This window comes from Stenella coeruleoalba (genome assembly GCF_951394435.1).
Source record: "Stenella coeruleoalba genome assembly, chromosome: 10".
Taxonomy (NCBI): Eukaryota; Metazoa; Chordata; class Mammalia; order Artiodactyla; family Delphinidae; genus Stenella; species Stenella coeruleoalba.
Genome location: NC_137156.1, coordinates 28877645 through 28898444, shown reverse-complemented (window position 1 = coordinate 28898444; position 20800 = coordinate 28877645). Strand labels below are relative to the sequence as shown.

At 37.4% G+C, this 20800-nt stretch overlaps 1 protein-coding gene across 8 annotated transcripts in view; it reads left to right on the top strand.

The window, feature by feature from the left end:
• Nucleotides 1-20800, top strand: part of CENPQ (centromere protein Q) — a 184494-nt gene that overhangs the window by 9187 nt on the left and 154507 nt on the right. For 6 of the 8 annotated variants that reach the window (XR_013830024.1, XR_013830025.1, XR_013830026.1 and 3 more), the window contains exons 7-8: nt 3643-3762; nt 3917-3991. Coding sequence is in view for 4 of the 8 variants with exons in the window: in XM_079933079.1 (XP_079789205.1) it covers nt 3643-3762; nt 3917-3991 (195 nt within the window). In the remaining 4 variants the exon portion in view is untranslated. Of the gene's footprint in view, nt 1-3642; nt 3763-3916; nt 3992-5087; nt 6218-20800 lie in introns of those variants that run through there. The other 2 variants (XM_079933082.1, XM_079933081.1) reach the window with 2 other exon arrangements.

The following is a 20800-nucleotide window of genomic DNA, read 5'->3' as shown; positions in this document are numbered from 1 at the left end:
TAAGACCATTTAAGTTCTACTCTGTTTCAATTATATAATACAGATTTCAGTTATGTAATATCAGTTATAGTCACCATGTTTTACATTAGATCCGCAAACCTTATTCATTTTAGCTGCAAGTTTGTATCCTTTACTAACTTCTCCCTATTTCCCCCACCCGCCCCCAGCACCTGGCAACCACTTCTGTACTCTCTGATTCTATGAGTTTGACTTTTTTTAAAGGTTATTTTAAAAGGTTTTAAAGTATAATAATGGTAAATGTTATTTTAACATTTAATATTTGCATAAAGTACTAAATCAGAGATAGTAAATAGTCTTTAATCAGAGACAGTAAATGATAGTGTGATTTTTGTAACGCTGGGAGGCATTTGTCTTTTACACCTAAAACTGGATCTCCGTGTGCCAAAAGCATAAATAGACTTAAATGGAAAAAACTGTTTTTCTATACTCGCAACACTTCTGACACTAAATTTGTGGGGTTTTCATACCAAGCAATTCTCCACTTCTCTGTGGAAACCAACTGGGTGTCCTACAATTCATTTCTAACACTAACTACCTGGAGTTAGCACAGACCCCACAGGTTAAGGGCTCAGTCCCACAGAACTGCCCCCACTTCAGATGCCAGTGCAAGGCCAAGCCTCCTGCACTTCTGACCAACCAAGTATAAATCGGGGCTTCCCATGACCTCCTCCTCCGGTTTGATAATTTGCTAGAACAGCTCACAGAACTCAGGAAAGCACTTTATTTACTATTACAGGTTTATTATCAAGGATACAACTCAGGAACAGCCAGAGGGAAGAGATGCATAGGGCAAGGTATATGGGAAGGGGCACGGAACTCCCATGCCTGTTCAAGCACCTCCATGTGTTCACCAATCTAGAAGCTGTCTGAATCCAGTAATTTAGAGTTTTTATGGAAGCCTCAGCATGTAGGCATATCTATTATTAACTAAATCTCCAGGCCCTCTCCCCTTCTCAGAGATCAAGGATCCAGGCTGAAAGTTCCAGCCCTCTGATCACAGGATTTTGGTTGCTCGGCAACCAGCCTCCATCCTCTATGAGTTATTCATTAGCATAAATTCAGGTATGGTTGAAAGGGGCTTATTATGAATCACAAAAAGTGCTCCTCCCACTTCTGTCATTCAGAAAATGCCAAGGATTTGGAAGCTCTGTGCCAGGAATCAGGGATGAAAATCAAAGGTATATTTCTTATAACATCACAACAGTCTAATGTTTGCTTGACAGTCAGTTACTCAGTTGAAGCACTGTTGGCATTTTGGGCATAAGAGTTCGTCATTGGCATAAGAGTCTTTGAACTAGGAGTTTGTAGGTTTTATCTGTCCAATGTGCCTTACTTAGAATGGCTTTTTCGCACTGCAGCCTAGAGTTACTGCTGGTGATGACCTTCCAAAACCTGTATCAGTAAGAGAAGTTGTGTTCATGCAACAAGGACACATTCATTGAACTCTCACTGCTGGTGCTAGGGAAAGGCAGTGGTGAACAAAGTCTTTTAGAGATACCGAGAAGATGGTATAGGACCTGCTGGGGCATAGTTTTTTTTGTTTGCTTTTTAATTCATTTAATTAATTAATTAATTAATTTTTTACTTTTGGCTGCATTGGTTCTTCATTGCTGTGCGCCGGCTCTCTCTAGTTGCAGTGAGCGGGGGCTACTCTTCATTGCAGTGCGCGGGCTTCTCATTGTGGTGGCTTCTTTTGTTGCAGAGCATGGACTCTAGGTGTGCGGGCTTCAGTAGTTGTGGCACGCAGGCTCAGTAGTTGTGGCTCACAGGCTCTAGAGCACAGGCTCAGTAGTTGTGGCACACGGGCTTAGTTGCTCCGCGGCATGTGGGATCTTCCCGGACCAGGGCTGGAACCCGTGTCCCCTGCATTGGCAGGCAGATTCTTAACCACTGCACCACCAGGGAAGCCCTGGGGCATAGTTTTTAATCTCTCTGGATCTCACAACCAGAGTTAACATAAGAAAATATTAGAAGAAGGACAAAAAGTAACATTTCTACAGACAACAAAAGCATGCCAAAAATATGTGTTCACAAAACAGATGAATGCTAACCTAATTTCCCAAGTGAGCTGAAAGAAATTTAGAAAAAGAATAGAAGGTATGAAAAAAGTCATAAATATTAGAAATAATAAAAAATGAAGCTATGGAATTCAGGAAAGAATTAGAGCTAAAGGAAAAAAAACTTTTAGTAATGCAGACTAAATTAGAAGGAGCAATAAGCAAATGAACAGAACAAATAATACTTAAATAAAAGGTAAAGTAAGGAGAAAATTTTAAGACTCAAAAAGAAAGAATGACATTTTTTTAAGGTATTGAGAAAAAGTGACAAATATAAAAGTTTGGCAAAAAAGACACAGCATGGGTATGGTATGAATACCCAAAGAAGATAACCAAAGCAATGGAACAAAATTAATTTTTTTAATTATACTGAAAAATTTTAGTTCTTATTACATTAACCCTTTCCTTTATTCAGTGCTATTATTCATTCCCTTCTGTAGTGTGTTGAATGGTCGCCCACCAAAAGATATGTCTAAGTCCTAATGCCTGGAACCCATAAATGTGACCTTATTTGGTTTAATAAGTGTAGCTCACAGACCCAAAGTCTTGGGTACTCAGGGATTAGCACACTATTCCTATAAGGGCCAGGTGATAAACATTTTACTCTTTGTGAGCCATGTATGGTCTTTGTCGCATAGTCTTGTTTTGTTTTTTAACCATCCTTTAGAAATGTAAAAACCATTCATAGCTCTTGGACTGATCAAAAACAGCCTATGGGCAGTTGCAGACCTCTGCAGGTACCCTTTTTAATGGTTACTAGAAGCCATAATATATTTGTTGAGGAAAATTACTGTAGTTGACGGTAAAAATTCGGCTTCCAGTATTTGGAGAATGATGTAGATGTAAGTATCAGCCATATCGCTCCGCAGGATTTAAGAGTTATTATTTCTGTATGACTTCTGTGTGGCTTCTTTACTTGTTCCCTGATCCCCAGGGGCAGTGCTATCCTTGGCTGTTGCTAGGACTAGATTTGAAAGCAGTGCAGTACTTAATACCATTTAGAAACCTGGAAGCTGGCTAACTCTATGTGTGGCCTGCAATCTGTACACCTCTGGTATCATTATACTCATTTCATTCATTTCTTATTTTCTCTTTGTTTTCCCCCATAAGATATATATATTTTTTTTTAGGTGGGAAACTGCCACTCATTTTCTATTACTATCTCTGCCCTAATGTTCAGCATTTCTTTCTTTTGGCAAATGAAAATAGCACTCAGATGTTCCTAAATTAAAGTTAGAGTTTCTCTGCTGTTACATACCGCTTAAGGAATGCTGTACCTGTTGCCATCAGTCCTTGGGCTCTGCTAGATTCACACAGGTCTTCCAGGATATCTGATGCCCGCAGTTTTGGTAAGTTTTTGAGGAAAGCTTCACATACATCTTTGTTCCATTGGTAAATCAATTTCTAGGGAGTCTGTTTTCTGAAAGAAAAATTATCAGTTTCTTCCAGAAGTGTTTCAATATATAAGGTGTTTTTAAAATATGTATGTATGTATTAATAGCTGTTTGGGTTTCATTTAATAGTATATTTAATTTAAAATATTAGCTTTCTCTTTCTGATGCAGGAAGAAACAGATAAAATAGTGGACACCGTAGAGTCAATGACTGGGGATATTCACAGCCTAAAGAACAAAGTTCATGTTCTGAGAAGTGAGGTAGAAGAAGAGGAAAGGAAGGTAAAACAGGTAATTGTTTAAAAAAAAAGTATCGCTAGAATCTGGATATAATTTTTCATGGTTAGATTCTACCCAGACAGCTTTTGAGTGTAATAAGAGAAGTCAGCCTTTTGAAATAATCTAGCTTTATGAAATAATCTGTAGCTTTCTTTTTCTACTTTAGATGTTTCAAATAGATAGTGAGGTACTCTCTCTTCCCGAACTTTCTCAGAAGAGTCTCAAAGCACCCATACTTCAGGTAAGTACCAATTTACCATATTAACTGCATCACCAGTTACGAATTGTATATATGTGTAATCATTATACATATAAGTGTATAAGTATAATCATTCTTGTCAATAGCGGTATAGCATTCCATTGTATGGATGTGCCATAATGTAGTAATTTGTGAAAATGATGGAAATAAATAATTTTTGCTACTACAGGTAATACTAGGAACATCCTTGCGCATATATCTTTACACATTTGTGCAGTCATGGCTGTAGGACGGGTTTCTGGAAGCAGATCCTGACAGCTGCTTTTGTTTGTGCTTCTGATAATGGCATGTGCAGCTTTTCCTAAGACAGTGCTGTGTCCACATTTGTGCAGTCACGGCTGTAGGAGGGGTTTCTGAAAGCAAATCCTGACAGCTGCTTTTGTTTGTGCTTCTGATAATGGCGCGTGCAACTTTTCGTAAGACAGTACTGTGTCCCATTTGGGTGTACACAGCACAATGCTAACTTACCTTTGCAAAGGACTCCCATAGGTATTATAGTGTAAGTGTTTACAGTGGTAGAAAGGCTTTACGTTTCCCCAGAAAGTAACAAAATTTTCCTGTCTCAAATCTACCTAGGGTGAAAGGAATGGGAATGGGCAGAGGGAAAACAGAATACCATAGATTTAAAAGTAGAATGGCAGTGAGTTGATGATAATTGAAACTGAGTGAAGATTATATGAGGTTTATTATACCATTCTCTCTAAATAACATACATATAACATTTTTCATAATGAAAGGTTAAAAACTAATTATATGGGTAAAGGTGGTCAAAAGGTACACACTTCCAGTTATTTATAAATAAGTCATGGGGATGTAATGGACAGAATGGTGACTAGAGTTAATACTGTATTGTATATTTGGAAGTTGCTAAGAGAGTAGATCTAAAAGTTCTCATCACAAGGAAGAAAAAGCTTGTAACTGTGTTTGGTGATAGATGTTAACTAGACTTACTGTGGTGATCATTTTGCAGTGTATACAAATGTCAAATCATTATGCCGTCTGCCTGAAGCTAATATAATGTTAATATTGATTATCAAAAAAATAAAATTTAAAAAATGAATTATTGTCATGCTCACAGAAAGAAATTTTGATGCTAATTCCAAACCAGAACGCTCTTCTGAAGGACTTAGATGTTCTCCATAATTCACCCCAGATGAAAAACATGTTAACTTTCATTGAAGAAGTCTATAAAAGACTGGATGCCTCTTAAAGAGTTTATTGTTTTGTTTTGTTTGTAGATTGTTCCATATGAATTTAATGTTTACGAATTTGTAAAAATGTTATTCTACGTGATATTGCCGGGGCTGAGGCTTCTTCAGGATTCTCGTAATATGCACTTTAAAATTAACCTCTATAAATCTACCATTAACCTGTATACATCTAATGTAGGCCTTGAAAACTGTTTTTATCAATTCCCACATCTAGGAACTCACATTTATGTTGCTGTATTTCCAGTTATTTGCCTTAAACCCTAAAATGAGAACAGCCACAATGTGATGGTTTATAATGGCTGAATAGAGTTCATTTATTGGTTAGTGCAGAGGAAATATGATACTGTGACTTAACATATGTAAAGTGTTTATAGTGCCTAGCACATAAACATGTAAGTGTTTGGTATCAGTATTGTTTTTTAGCTGATGACTTGCATTTTCTGTCTGGTCATGTGGAACTCTAGAAGTCCCCAAATGCCTTTGCTCTTTTACGTAACTCCCTAGACTTTTTGTGGCATAATTAATATCTGCCAGGTGTCTTTAACTTTAGAGGTAGCATGAACATTTTATTTCTTTGGTTAGGTTAGTGAATAGATGTTGAATATTTATTTTCTACTCTCATCAGAGCATACCTTTATTTCATAAAATTGTTAAAAACGAACCCAAGTTCATTTATTCCCTTAAAATAAACACCAAACCAAAAAAAAATCCCTTCTTTCTAAATCTTTTCTCATTGCGATAATAAGCATATACACGTGAAGAAATTATCACTTAAATATATTAAAAATCATTTTTAACCAACCACAGTATATTGTCTGGGTTGCTTTTATCTGTTTATAAAATAAAATAACTGTAATTTAATTACTTTTCTGTCTAACCTAGAATGTTTTGTCAGTTAATTTAGAGGGTGCTATAATTTTGTTAATGCCCTCCAGGCTGAGACCACCAGGAAGACAGCTTCAGTTAAATAAGTTGGATTTAGTGCTCACTGCAGTGAGGGAGACCACACGTCATGGGGAACCCTGGGCAGCTCAGCAAAAGCGTCAAAAAAAAGATCTTAGGAAATAATGGTCAAAAAGGACCTTAATGGATCTTAAGGGAAATAAAGTCTTCGAGAAAGGAAACCTATAGTGCAGCATTTAAAGAGAACATTACAGTATATACTTTGGACTGTCTGCTACATGCCAGGCAAAGCAACTAAAGGAAAAAGGTTTCACAACATGTCTTAAAACTTAAAAACCCTTGTGTTTTTAGACTGGCAAGTAGAGCCCCAAATCACTTTTATCATTAACCATGACATTTATAATCACTTTTGGTGGGGATGAAGGAGTTACATTAAGTCTGCTGTTTCCCTCAGAACATCTGTTTAACAGCTGATTGAAAGTCAACAGGAATACCACTGTTGCTGAGGGGTAGTTCTCTACCATGCATAAACTGGTCATACTACCCTCTTGTAGCTTTGAAAAGTACATGATCTAATTTTGAGAGACGTACAGTATCTTCTGGCAGGTAGCAGGCAACATACACAATATTTTCTTCAAAGGTTGAATTGTGGTATACTCTTTGTGAAGAATTTAAGAGTTAATTACAGACCCAAATAAAATTGAAATTCAACTGCAAAAGGTCCCAGTAATTCAGATGGTCATCTTATGTAGTATCCTCATCTGTCTAAATTCTCACATACACAGGCCATGCCAACTATCATACACCTTCTCTCCGGTGACTGATAAGTGCCCATGCCAGAAACTTTAAATTCTAAAAGAGAAATATTTTGGAATGGAGCCTATATGGTGTAAAAATGTGGCTTGTAATAAAGATAGAATATCAAATAAAATGTAGAGAAAATAAATTATTCAATAAATGGTCTTGAGAAAGCTAGCGAACCAACCGCACTGGGGATGGCGGTGGAGGGTGGTGGTAAATATTCCTACTTTATGACAGAATAGATTCAAAATAAATAAAATTAAATAGAAAAATAGAAACTGAATAGAATTTATGAATCAATAACTGATGTCAGTGTAGATAAAGCCCGACAGTCATACTTGTTTTGTAGTACTTCACTTTATTGCATTTCGCAGATGCTGTGTTTTTTACATACTGAAGGTTTGTGGCCACCCTGTTTTGAGCAAGTCTATTGATGCCATTTTTCCAACACCATTATTTTTTAATTAAGGTATATACGTTTTTTAAGATATAATACTGTTGTACACTTAGTAGACTACAGTACAATGTACACGAAACTTTCATATTCACTGTGAAGCCAAAAAATTGTTGCAAGATTTGCTTTATTGTGGTGGTCTGGAACTGAACCTGCAGTATCTCTGAGGTATGCCTGTATTATGCATATAAACAGAGACAAAACCATAAAGAAAAAAAATTAATAGATCATTACATAAAACTGAACTTTTTAAAATAAAAATTAAAAAACCAAGCCAAAGACACAGCACAGACTGAAAAATATCTGTAGCATATATAAAACAAAAATAATATCTTTATTCATAAAGAGCTCTAAAATACCAGTAAAAAATAGATTAAATACCAATAGGAAAATGGACAATTCTCAGAAGAAAATACATAAATGGCCAGTAAGTACTTGAAAGATTTTCAACCTTAAAATAATCATGTAAATGCAAATTAAAACAGCAAAACTTTTTCACCTATCAGATTGGAAAAGATTGAAAAAGGCTGAAAGGGAAAGTCGCTGAACATACAGGAAAATGGGTCCCCAATAATGCTGCTGAAGGAAGGAGGGAAAATGTTGTAATTTGGGGGGGGGAAGGCAGCCTGTACAGATGTTACAGAAACACAGTTTACTGTCAGTCATTTAAAATTATTATTTTATATGGGTTCTACCATTCTCCAGCTTTCCGTTGGGCATATGTTTAACAAACAGGTTTTGCTTAAATATGAGACACCTGCCCAGCAACCTAAAATTAAGGGATTTCCTTTCTTTCATTTGGACAGAATTTCTTGGCATTCTCTATTTACCAGAAATAAATGCAGGTGCACCTGTCAACATTAATATTTGAATCATTTAGGTTGGCTTAGTTTCCAAACAGAAGTATCCTAAATCCTCTCAGGTTTCATTCATTGTCAAGAAATTCAGCTTTAAGGAAGAGAGAGGAAAGAAGGAAAGCAAAAGCAGAGAGAAATTCAAATTTCCCATTTGTGCTTTATTCTGTCCTAAGTGACTGATACATTTTTCTGTTCTAACTAGTTTTCTCATTAAGAGTTGCTACCCTTGAATGTATTTCTCCCCACTTGACCACCACACAACCACTTTCTCTTGCCTTAGGTGTTTGTCTCCTTATTAAAGTGACAGCTGTTTGTAGCAACCATATCCAAAGACTGGTTATACTTGTTAAAATTGGACAAAGAGGAAGATGAAGGAGGGACGTTTTCCAAATACAGTAAAACTACCATAGAGTACTTTTTTTACATAGACTTTATTCCTTTTTTAACTATCAGAAACAAATGTGCCTTAGCCAGTTTTACCCATTTCCACCCCCAAGGAGGTCCTTAAAATTAAGGTAAGTTTTCAAATGGAATGACAGTGCTGTATAACAAAAATAACAATGGTTAAAATGGCTGATATTTATTGATATGTGCTATATGCCAGGCACTATTCTAAGCCCATTACATGTACACATGCATTTATACCAATGTTTAATCCTAATAACAACCCTATGGGGATTAAACTTCATAGCAAATCACTGTTATTCCCATCCTGCATAATCAGAGACAAAGGAAGCTAAGTAACTTTGTTTTAAGATCACTCAAATAGTAAGTGGTGATAGAGCTAGGAAGTAAAAAAGGTCAGGCTGTTTGTCCTTTAGAGTTTTAGAGTTTCCCACAGTCTGTTTACTGTCCTGTCCCTGAGATGTTGTTTTAAATTTTCCTCGATCCCCAGTGAGGCTTTTTAAAATCAGATTTATTTCTGCATAGGAAGTTAGACAGTTTGTCTGTTTCTTTTTAATAAATTTTTAAAATTTTTATTTATTTTTGGCTGTGTTGGGTCTTCGTTGCTGCATGCGGGCTTTCTCTAGTTGCAGCGAGCAGGTCTACTCTTTGTTGTGCATGGGCTTCTCATTGTGGTGGCTTCTCTTGTTGTGGAGCACGGGCTCTAGGCACAGGGGCTTCAGTAGTTGCAGCACGCGGGCTGCAGTAGTTGTGGCACGTGGGCTCAGTAGTTGTGGCTCGCGGGCTCTAGAGCGCAGGCTCAGTAGCTGTGGTGCACGGGCTTAGTTACTCCGCGGCATGTGGGATCTTCCCGGACCAGGGCTCGAACCCGCATTGGGAGGCGGATTCTTATTAACTGCACCACCATGGAAGTCCCACAGTTTGTCTTTAACACCTACATCATTACCCAAATTTGGACACCTTATTTTGGATATCTGCCCTTCACATACAAGGTCATAGTCTCCACTGTCACTCCTGAAACACATGTGTTAGTGTTTTTATTTGCAGTGACATTTCTGCCTGAGGCTTCTTTGACTTTGTTTTGAAGTTTATTTTCAAGAATTAAATGAAAAAGCCTATTGAGCCCGTTATTGCTTGTATTTATTTATTCTTTCCCCCTGCTTAGTTGTTAGATGAGTGACCCAGTGCCAGAGCCCACAGAATGCCTGGAATGTGAGCTAACACTGCAGAACCACTAATAGAAAGAAAACACAAAAGTGTTCTTTATAAAGAAGGACATAGTGAGAATGACGTTACCAGGCTCTTAAGTGGGGATGGTCTTAGGACACTGATAATTTCAAGAGTGGAAGCAAATTCGGAAGCACAACCAGCCCCAGAGAGTTGCAACTAAGTAATCCATCTCAGTTCTCAGAAATTGCACCAATTTTTATCTTTTCTTTTTCTTTTCTTTTTTATCTTAATGTCATGGGTTTTTAAACCTTTTTCCAGACCTTTTAGGGAAAGGTCTGGAACAGCTAGCATTTCTTGAGCATCTACGTATGCCTAGAATATTAAGAAATTTGTATTTCTTTTTCTGGTCATGGATGCATAAAGATAGAAATTCTATCCTAAAACGTTTATTTTTTACCAAGGAAACGATTAGGGTCCCAAGAATCTGGACTTGTTTAAGGCCATCAGAGAGGGTGTCAGCAGTTTCAGGAGTTAATAAGATCAAGTCTGAGATCTCTTTTACAGAAAAATGAAATACTTGCCTCATCTATTCTGAGGACAATAACAAAGGGGCATAAAATTCGAAGGAAAGACTTAAATTTAATATAATGAGTGTTGTGTCCTATCCGAAATGAAACCCTAAAAGATGTTTATAAGTGGTGAGTGACAGATTCTAATTTATTGAAAATATTCTGGTATTTGCAAGGCACTATCTCGAGGATGATTTCTCAGTTTGAGTCGGTATAAAGAGAAGTAGTTGTTTGTGGTCCCGTGATACCGAGTTCGTATTTCTTCTCATGTCATTTTCTTCGAGAATGAGTTCTTCCGCACGACTAACCTACCTGTGTTGCTGATGCTTATCTACTCAACCGGACTTGGTCTTGGGGCGGCAATGAACGGTGTCATTGGTACATTGCCAACCTCATCTCCTGCTTCCCGAGTGTGTGTCCATGATGACAAGGGGAACCCCGTGTCTTGGTCTGTCACAGACCAGTTTGCTACCATGTGCCATGGCTAAACCCTGCCAGAGCATCGCAGGAAAGGTTACAGCTGGCTGGTGGCCCTCACGCTGGCCAGGAAGTTGCAAAGCCAGGGATTCCCCTCTCAGGGCAACGTCCTGGATGACAACGTGTTCTCCATCAGCCTCCTAAACAGCATTCAAGCTGAGTTCTTGCCTGGTCGATTCTATAGGCTTATTCTCACCCCTGCAGCTTTCTCTGGGCATGTTCACCCCTAGCCCATTAGAACTCCAGGAATTTTCTTCCTTTTTCTGAACATACACATGCTCCTAGCTGTCAATGAGGGGAAAAATTAATGCTAGAATCAGGAGAACCTTAAATTTTTGAAAAGGACCAGAAGACAAGCAGGGTTAGGCTGGGAATGCCTAACTCTCCCTGTCTCAAGTTTCTAAAGTAATGATTATAGGGGTCAGAGACAGCTATGGGTAAAAACAGGATAATTATCTTCCTTTGCGATCCACTGTAGGAAGAAGGTTCTAAAGTCAGAGGGTCTTCGCAAAGGAGCAGAAATGACTGCATGAGAACAAGTGATTTAACACGGGAGCATGTGGCTACTGCTTCCTTATTGCTGCTTGGGCTTCTGCTCGGTGTTCTCATTACCACGTCAGTTCCCTATGACCCAAAATAATGCTCCCCTGTGCCTGCCACTGCTGTTTCCCCAAACACTCTTCCTACTACCTGTGACTCAAGTTCTCTGTAGAATATTCTGCTTTTTTCCCTTTAATTACTGTCTCTCCACTTCTGCCTAGGACTCTAGCATATAGTTCTTCCCTGGAAATGTTTGAATGCAGTGGTTCTCACCTTTTAGTGCCCTTCAGAATCACCCGGAGGGCAGGTTGCAACACAGATGGCTGAGCCTCTCCCCACAGCCCCGGATTCAGTAAGTCCGAGGTCAGGCCTGAGAATTTGTACTGCTAACAAGCTTCCATTTCTCAGTTGCCTTGGATGGAGGAATGAAGATATGGGCATTTTAAAAGCTAGAAACAAACAAACAACAACAAAAACAAATAAAAAAAAATTTTAAAAAGCTCGAAACAGACGATGTCGGCATAGGACTGGACATTGCCTATCACCTATTCCAGCCCCCTTGTTTATAATCTGCTTTCTCATGGGAAACTAAGATGCATATGTAGGTGTGAATCTGGATATGCAAATGCACATGTAAACATACATACACATATATTTACATTTATTTCATGTTTCTGTATGCATACGTACATACTCAGAGAATTTTGATAAGATAAACTTTAATTCTCTCATTACATATGAAGATTTGCGGGCCAAAGAAAATAAATGACTTATTTGAGATCATATAGATAATCAGTGCTAGAGGCGGAGCCAGAACAGTGTTACTTTGATTTCAACCTTTTTTTTCCCTAAGCCAAGTATCTTTTTCATAAAGGAAATTTAAATGATTAAATTGATTAAATGATTATAATCAATACTCTTATTAGTCTTTTATCCTTATCAGAATTTTTGTTTTAATTTGGAGTCCAATTGATTGTGTATGCATATCTTTCAAGGAAAATAAAGGAAGAGATAAACATCACAGGCTATGTTCTTCTATCTGCAATAAAAGCAGACACAAACACAATGGTTGGATTTATCTAGTCTGGATAAAGTTGACTTAGCCATATGGAAAATATTGGTTTCTTACCCCATGGAGGTCACAAACATCCCGACTACAAAGATTAGAGGAAATCTAAATTTTAGGTGTTTATTCTTAGAAAAGTAAACAAACTGGCTGAAGGAGAGCTTTGTTTTGATAAAAAAATATGATTCCTTGGGAGTGACAGTATGCTTAGGTCACCATGAGCCAGTTGTTACCTAGAGACTTATCGTTGGTGCCAGAGGGAAGAGGTCTAAGTAACTGGGGTCCATAAATCTCTCCGGAGAATGTGGTCTAGTTTCTGCCCCAGGGATTCTCATTATCTTTAGCATTGATAACTGAGGGTTACTCCCAGCTGGTACATGGCATCATTATTATAGCCCTGTGCCTTATTGTCTTGCTAATAATAATGTGCCTACTGTTTACTTAACATTTAACTACATGCTGATAATTGTGCCAAATTTTATATATACTTCTGTGTGTGTGTGTGTGTGTGTGTGTGTGTGTGTGTGTGTGTGTGTGTGATTTATCTTATTGTAGGAATTCTGGCTGGGGGGTGGGTTATGACTCATCAAAGGTTATGCAGATTTTAAGTCGTGATCAGAGCCTGAGTTTGTCAGATTCTGAAGCCTGTACTTTGAATTATTATGCTAATTGGCCTCTCAGGCAGCTAGGAACTCTCTGAGGACTCAGTACAGGCAACATGCTCAACTCTGCAGAGATGTGTACTTGGCTCTGGGTGGATGCGGACTGGGTTTTGCAATTGTCTGCGTATTTAGTGAGCATGAATGTTCACTCTGCCTAAGACTCACTGAGGGGAAATACAGAGGAAGAATGGAGATTTCAGTCTGCTCAAACTTTGGGAGCAGGACAAGGCAGGGCAGTTTCGGAGGACATTGAGACATCCTCTAGAATAGAATCTCATTTAATAACACAAGTTTTGTTTCTACTCATTTTGCATTTTTCATGACGAATTTTTGTTTGGTGATTTGAATTTTGAGAAAAAAACATGAAAGAACTCTAAATTAAATTTCTTTAAGTTGTCTGTGATAATACCTAAAGTTTTATATCCATTTTCCCTAATCTCAGTAAACACTAGGAGCAGAGAAAAAATAAAACTGAAAGTAAAACACAGCCGATGGAATAGCACAGCACCTACAACAAAGGTGATTTCTCCCTTCTAACCTGGGACGTTAGCATTAAAATTATTTTAGTTGGGGAAAATAAAAATAGTAAAAAAAAAAAAAAAATGCAGATGGAGGGATTGTTGTGTCAGTATAGGTAACATTAACAGCCTAATCCTCTTTCCCCAAGTTTCCATTCACCCATGTTTCTCAATCTCTGATAGAAATCTTGGCTCCAGCTATTAAAACCCAGTTGCGGACAGCCCTTTGCTTTTTCTGATCTTACTGTACCTGAGCAATGAGGTGAAAGAGAGAAAGAAGCCACTCCCAGCCTCTCCCCTTTTCTTTACCCACTCCAACCTCAGCAGTGCTGGTGGCATGTGTGTTCCAGCCCTGTTCCAATTTTGTTCACTTCTTTTTAAAATTATTTATTTATTATTTTTATTTATTTATTTGGCTGCGTCAGGTCTTCGTTGAGGCACAAGGGATCTTTGTTGAGGAGTGTGGGTTTTCTCTCTCTAGTTGTGGTGCGTGGGCTCTGTAGTTTGCAGGCATGTGGGCTTTCGCTGAGGGGCACGGGGCTTAGTTGCCCCATGGCATGTGGGATCTTAGTTCCCTGACCAGGGATCAAACCTAAGTCCCCTGCATTGTAAGGCAGATTGTTTACCACTGGACCACCAGGGAAGTCCCTGTTCACTTCTTGAGTGAACTTTATTTTCTTGAGTGAACTTTTGTTCACTCCCCCTTATTCTGGCTCTTGTGATTTTAAAAGTTACAAACAAAAATAGCTAACATCTGGGTATTCTTCTTCCTAATTGATGTGTGGCTTTCTCTCCCTCTAACAGATCTATGTGTTTCCAAGGCAAAATATACTCTAGGTTTTAAACACTGTTAAAAGACATTGCTTATAATCCAGTAAGACTGCCAGACTTTAGTTAGTACCCTGCAGTTACTGCAGTGAACACGAGATGTAAGATTTTAGTTCTAGATTATTTCCCAAAGAGAGCACTTGATATATTTCTAGTTGTCCCATTAGAATTTTCGCTTTTTTTTTTTGGCTGTGCTGTGCAGCTATGGTATCTTAGTTCCTGGACCAAGGATTGAACCCAGGCCCCAGCACTGAAAGTGCCGAGTTCTAACCACTGGACCATGAGGGAAGTCTCTCTGCTGCATTTTTGACTATTTCCTTTCATCAGATTCCTGAGACTAAGAACATGGAAAATAAATATGCAAAAATAACAATACAAATTTCAGGAAAAGAAAATAGGTTAAAAGGGGAGATTAACCCCACAAACATTAAAACATGCTATAAAACCTATATAAAGTGTAGTAATGGTACATGATTGTGCAGAACAAAGGGGAAAAAAAGGTCCAGAAATAACAAGTACACAGGAAAGTTTAAAATAAGATCAAAGTGGCATCTCAAGTCGCTGGGATAAAGGTGGAATTTTAAATAAGTGGCAGTGAGACAAATGGATAGCAATCTGAAAACAAGTAAAATTAAATTAAACTCATATTTCATATCTCTACAAGAATAAACTCCAAATTGATCCAAGATATAAATAAATAAATAAAGCCTTTAAAAAGAAAAGAAGTCATACAAATACTAGAAGAAAACATTGGTTGGTTCCTTTATAATGTGGGTATAAGGAAAGGCTTTCCAAATTCAGAAGTAATAAATTAAGTTTGATAAATAAAATACATATGTATGTGTGCATGTGTGTGATTTCTCAGTGGCAAAAGATCTGGCATCAAAATATAAATTACACACTAGGAGAAACTATTTGCAATTTATATCACAAATAGAGAACTATTTTCCATAAAATATAAAGAACGCTTAACACTGAGAGGAGAAAAAAAATTTACTCAAATCCAATAGAAAAATGGGCAAGAGACATGGTTAGTTCACAGAAAAACAAATAAAATGACCCTTAAACATATGAAAAGATGCTTAACTTCACTCAAAAAAAAAGTATGATTAAACTGTCATGCAATACTTTTAAAAAATACTGAGAACCCAAGTTTGAAGCTGTAGAAAATAGGCATACTCATATACGGTAGTGGGAGTAGGAAAGTTACAACTCCAGTGAGGGGAATTCAGTACCGTCTAATAAAATACATACGCATTTATACAAGCAATTCAACTTCCAGAAATTTACCCTGAGGATTCCTCCACAAATATAAAACCAATGTTTGCACTGGGTTATTCACTCCAATATTATTTGTAATATCAAACTTTTAGAAACAACCTAAATTTCCATCCTTCAAAGTCCAGGTGAATGAATTACGACACATCTACACAGTGAAGCACTTATAGCAACAAGGAAGTTCTCTGTGATGTAATTTGAGGTAATTTCCATGATACGTTTTTAAGTGGGAAAAAAAGCTACATGTACAAGAGTATGTAAGAAAGAATGAGAAAATTAGTGTATATCAAATAGATCTCTGCTAACTTTTCTTTTGCAAACAGAAACACAGGAAGATTAAACGAGAAACTATTTTTTAAGTGACCTATAAGTAGTGGAGTTAGGGATGGGAATAAGACTTCCTCGAATATATATCCCTTTTATATTGTTTTGACTTTTGAACAATGTAGGAACCTGGGATTAAAAATAACATCTATTCTTTGGCTCTGTTGACTGAAAAGGGCTACAAGTAACAACACTCAATGATCATCCCTGATAGTCAGATCTTCATAAATACCTTTCAGGGAAAATAGAACTCTTGGAGAAAAGGCTGAAGAACAGGAAAAGGAAAGAAGAAAAGGAAAGAACACCTTGAGCAAGAAAGTAAGGAAATGCTCGAGACTAAATGTGGTCATGTTGGGAATTCCCTGGCGGTCCAGTGCTTAGGACTCCACGCTTTCACTGCCAAGGACCCGGGTTCAGTTTAAAAAAAAAAAAAAATTGGTCATGTCAAAAGAAAACAGAACTGGTACAACGAACTTCCTACTTGGCAAATTTGATACCATATATAACAGCATCGAAAATAACAATAATGTAATGGATTATAACACATGAATTTTTTTTAAAAATCCTTGAATCTACAATGATATGAAAATGAGGTGGTCTGGCAAACAAAAACTCTTCTTTACAGAATACCTACTAAGGAATGTAGAAGGAATGGCAAATTAGAAAGTTGACATTTTGCAATCTCCAATTTAAGAATTAACTCAAGCAAGGATTATTATTAAATAATATTAAATAAAATTTATTTAATATTATTACTACTTACAAATTGTAAAGGGTAAAATGGACCTGTATAATGGAGATGACCGGTGGTCACCATCTTTACCAAGTGGTCAAACTTAGCATGAGCCGCAGTGGAAGAACCCAACATTGTGTGCCTTCTGATACAATGCAGTGAGAAGTGCAATATATCACCACATAGATTTCTGGCCAAGACTGTGTAACCTGAATCTAATCAGGGAAGATTAGAGGGAAGAATCAGAATAATCAGAATCAGAATAATCCAAATTGTGGATGGAACATTCTATCAGATAATTGGCCTGAACTCTTCAAAAAAGTTAATATCAGGGATGGGAAGAAAAGATGTGAGTGCTTCATTCTAAATTTTAGGAGACTAAGAAACTTAATCACCTGCGACTCATGAACCTTTATTGAATTCTGGGTCAGAGGAACAAACTCTAAAACACACATTTTGTAGACCATTGGGAAAAATTTATTATGATACTATCGAATTAATGTAAATTTTCTTAAGTACGATATTGGTAATGTGGTGGCATTTATTTTGTTAAGATGCATGCTGAAGTATTTAGCAGTAAAGTATGATATCTGTAACTTAATTTCAAATAATTCCTAGTAATGTCTATATAGTGTGTGTGTGTGTAAAGACAGAGAGGGATCAAATATGATAAAATATCAGTGAATCCAGGTGAACAACAGCTGTTTATTACACTCTTCTTTTAACTACTTTTACGTTTGAATCAAAATAAAACTAATGGTAGAAAGTGGCAGATTTTTACAGGCAGCTTAACCTATGTATAAATGACAAACACAGGTCACCACAAATTTAATGTAAAATATTGTATTTAAAGTATTATTTTATTCTCAGTTTTCCTTGACTCAAGAGTTCTTCTTTCTCTTTTCATTGGAAACTCCATGACTAATAATTACTGATAAATGTTGAATTTGTGATGTTTGACTCTGCTCAAAAACCTTAGACCCAGAGACATAGGAGACAATTTAGGTGAGCAATAGATGATGGAAACCTGAGAGGCAAAGAATGCAGAAGTAGAAACAGAGAGGTCTTAAAGGAGGAAAGAAAGAAGAAGCAGAGCTCCAAAGAAAAACACTGAAAAATAAACACAGTAGAAATAGAAAATTATTTCAACAATGGTGTCAGGCACTGGTCTAGGTACTGGAGATACAACAGTGATAGTTACATTGCGGTGAACAAAAGTTTTAAAAATCCCTGCCTTCATTTATTCTAGAGGAAATGGCATCTACTATGTGGCAGGCACTGTTCTAGAGGCTTTACACATATTAAATCATTTGTTCCCAACAACAACCCTATGGGATTGGTACTATTCTTACCCCCAGTTTTCAGATGGGTAAACTAAGGTAAGAAAAAGGTTAAGTAGGACGCCTAAAGTCGTTCAGCTAATATATGGCAAAGGTAGATATTAAATCCAGGGAGTTTGGCTCCATCACTCACGCTATCAAATTCTGCACTATATCACAATAGAAAGGAAGGAAGGAACTGCATAAAAGACCAGAAAAAAAAAAAGGAGGAGAAAGTGCAGAGAAGAGGTAAAAGAGACACAAAGCATGGTCAGAGGAAAGGAGGAAAGGGTACCTATCAGGAGTATTAAACTGAAGGAGGGCTAAATTCCATGCCTTTCTTAATGAATTTATGGCTTTGAAAATAACATAAGATTGTCCTCAGTAAAAGAGTTGAGAAAGAAGGGGGAGTAGAGATAAGCAGTGGGGCTACTAAATGATCAGTTTAATCTACTACAACATTCTGTCCAAGCCTTGCCCTGGAGGGATGAATTATGAAGTATGAATAAGAGATAACAAGGGATTATTACTAACAGTTTCTTTGCGTTCCTAGACATTCCAGGTCAACTCGTTTGCAGACTTGCTAAATGAGAGACTCAGTATTTTCCAGCCACTCTTTTCTTGTTGATAAAACATAGCAAATTATAACAGCTAGATATTTGGGGAATGAAATCTCTCTAGATGTAAAATATCACTGAGGATTTCTACAGCTGTTATACCCCATATCTGATCACATGCACATTGGTTAATAAAATAACGTAATGGGAAGAAAAATTGCCTTGCCCCATTAAAAATATTTTATTATAAACTAATCAAGATTGGGTATATTAAGATCATGACCTTTAGTTTACTAACCTGAGTGATTATTTTATATGAAGTATTTCATAAGTATTAATTCACCCATATTGAGTCAAAGATTGAATTATCTCTGGAATAGTGCTACGGGCTGCTGTTGAACAAGTCAAATTTTGTTTATGCTGAAGATGAGTGTAGGGTAAAGAACATTCGTTCTTTATTATCATAAAATGCCAACTCAATTACTAATGACAGAATTTCCTGTTTAATAAGTTGTTTATTCATAGTCAATGAGAGAGCCTGGTCTTAAATCCTAATCTCTGACAGGAGAGGAGGATGATGAATATACTTTAAAATGTGGATAATGCAGGCAGCTGACAATGAATTATAGTTTAAAAATCCCCTTTATGCAGCTACTATTCAGAGTGCTACATGCATCATCTCTTGCAGCTAACTGGCACACCTAGCATTCTTTGTCCTTTCAAAGTACCTGGCCGACATCTTTTAAGGGTCGCCAACTCTCTGTGGAGTGAAAAGGCAATGTGCTTAAATGTTTCATTCAAAAAATATCATACATATATACCACGTTAGTCTCAGGGCCACATGTTAGGTAAACTAAGCCTCTTTCTTCTTCTCCCAGGAACACACCCTTTGGTAATACAAAATTTAAAACAAAGACTCCTTTTTAAAAAATTTGCCTCAGTTTTCATTTTATCTCAGACCACTGGGCTAAGCTGCTTGATATCCCCAGAACTGCCACATTCCCTCTCTTCCTCTTTTTTCTCCAATTTATAACTAATAACATCAGCTCCTCTGTTCTAAGATTATGGGTCTGGTACTTATTGTCTAGCTCCAGCCACTGACTTCTGCATCTTTCCCTAAGGATTTCATTAAAAACTGTGGTTTGGGTTCCCAGTTCTAAAAAACAATAATGAACTTTAAAAAAGTAAATTTAGGGCTTCCCTGGTGGCACAATGGTTGAGAGTCCGCCTGCCGATGCAGAGGACATGGGTTCGTGCCCTGGTCCGGGAAGATCCCACATGCCGCGGAGCGGCTGGGCCGGTGAGCCATGGCCGCTGAGCCTGCGCGTCCAGAGCCTGTGCTTCGCAACGGGAGAGGCCACAACAGTGAGAGGCCCGCGTACCGAAAAAAAAAAAAAAAAAGTAAATTTAAAATATTTTGCAAGCTTCATAGTTTCAAAGTGTTACCAGAATTGTTTCATTTGACCTCCACGAAAACCCTGGGAAGCACACGGGACAGGTACTATTTATACCTTGCAGATGAGAACATAGATTTGGAGGCATTGGGAGACTTGCCCAAGATAACAGGGCCCATCAGAGTCACCTGACTCAGTCCAGTGTAGATTTTCTTTGCACAGTCTGAGTTCTTCAGGTCCCGAGAACCTTAGTTGTCAAAGGAAATATGATTAGAATCTCTTCTAAAAGGCTCGTAGTTTTCAAGGTCTATCCATAATCAGTCTGGATTTTATTTATACACAATAACCTCACCCTAGTCTCAGACTTGCACTTTGTGTTCATTTAGGTGGCTTGTTTGTTTCTTTTTTCATTTATTCATTAAACTATAAACAGTGATAGGCTGGGGTAAGATTATGAAGATATTTTATGTCATGCCTAAGGGTCTGAGTTTATTTTTGTAGCTATGGGGATTGGAGAGGTAGGGGCAGAGAGGAAATACATACACATCAGCACTCGGTTAAATATTAGATACGTGGGGTGGGTCTAGCCACTGAGGGAAAGGGAAGACAATAGAATTGCTAGTCAAGCTAATCCTTGGGATAAGGAACACTTGAAAGAGGGGACTGATTTAAGAGAATAAATAATGAGTTCAGTTTTAGATATTTTAGGTTTCTAGTGTGTTGAC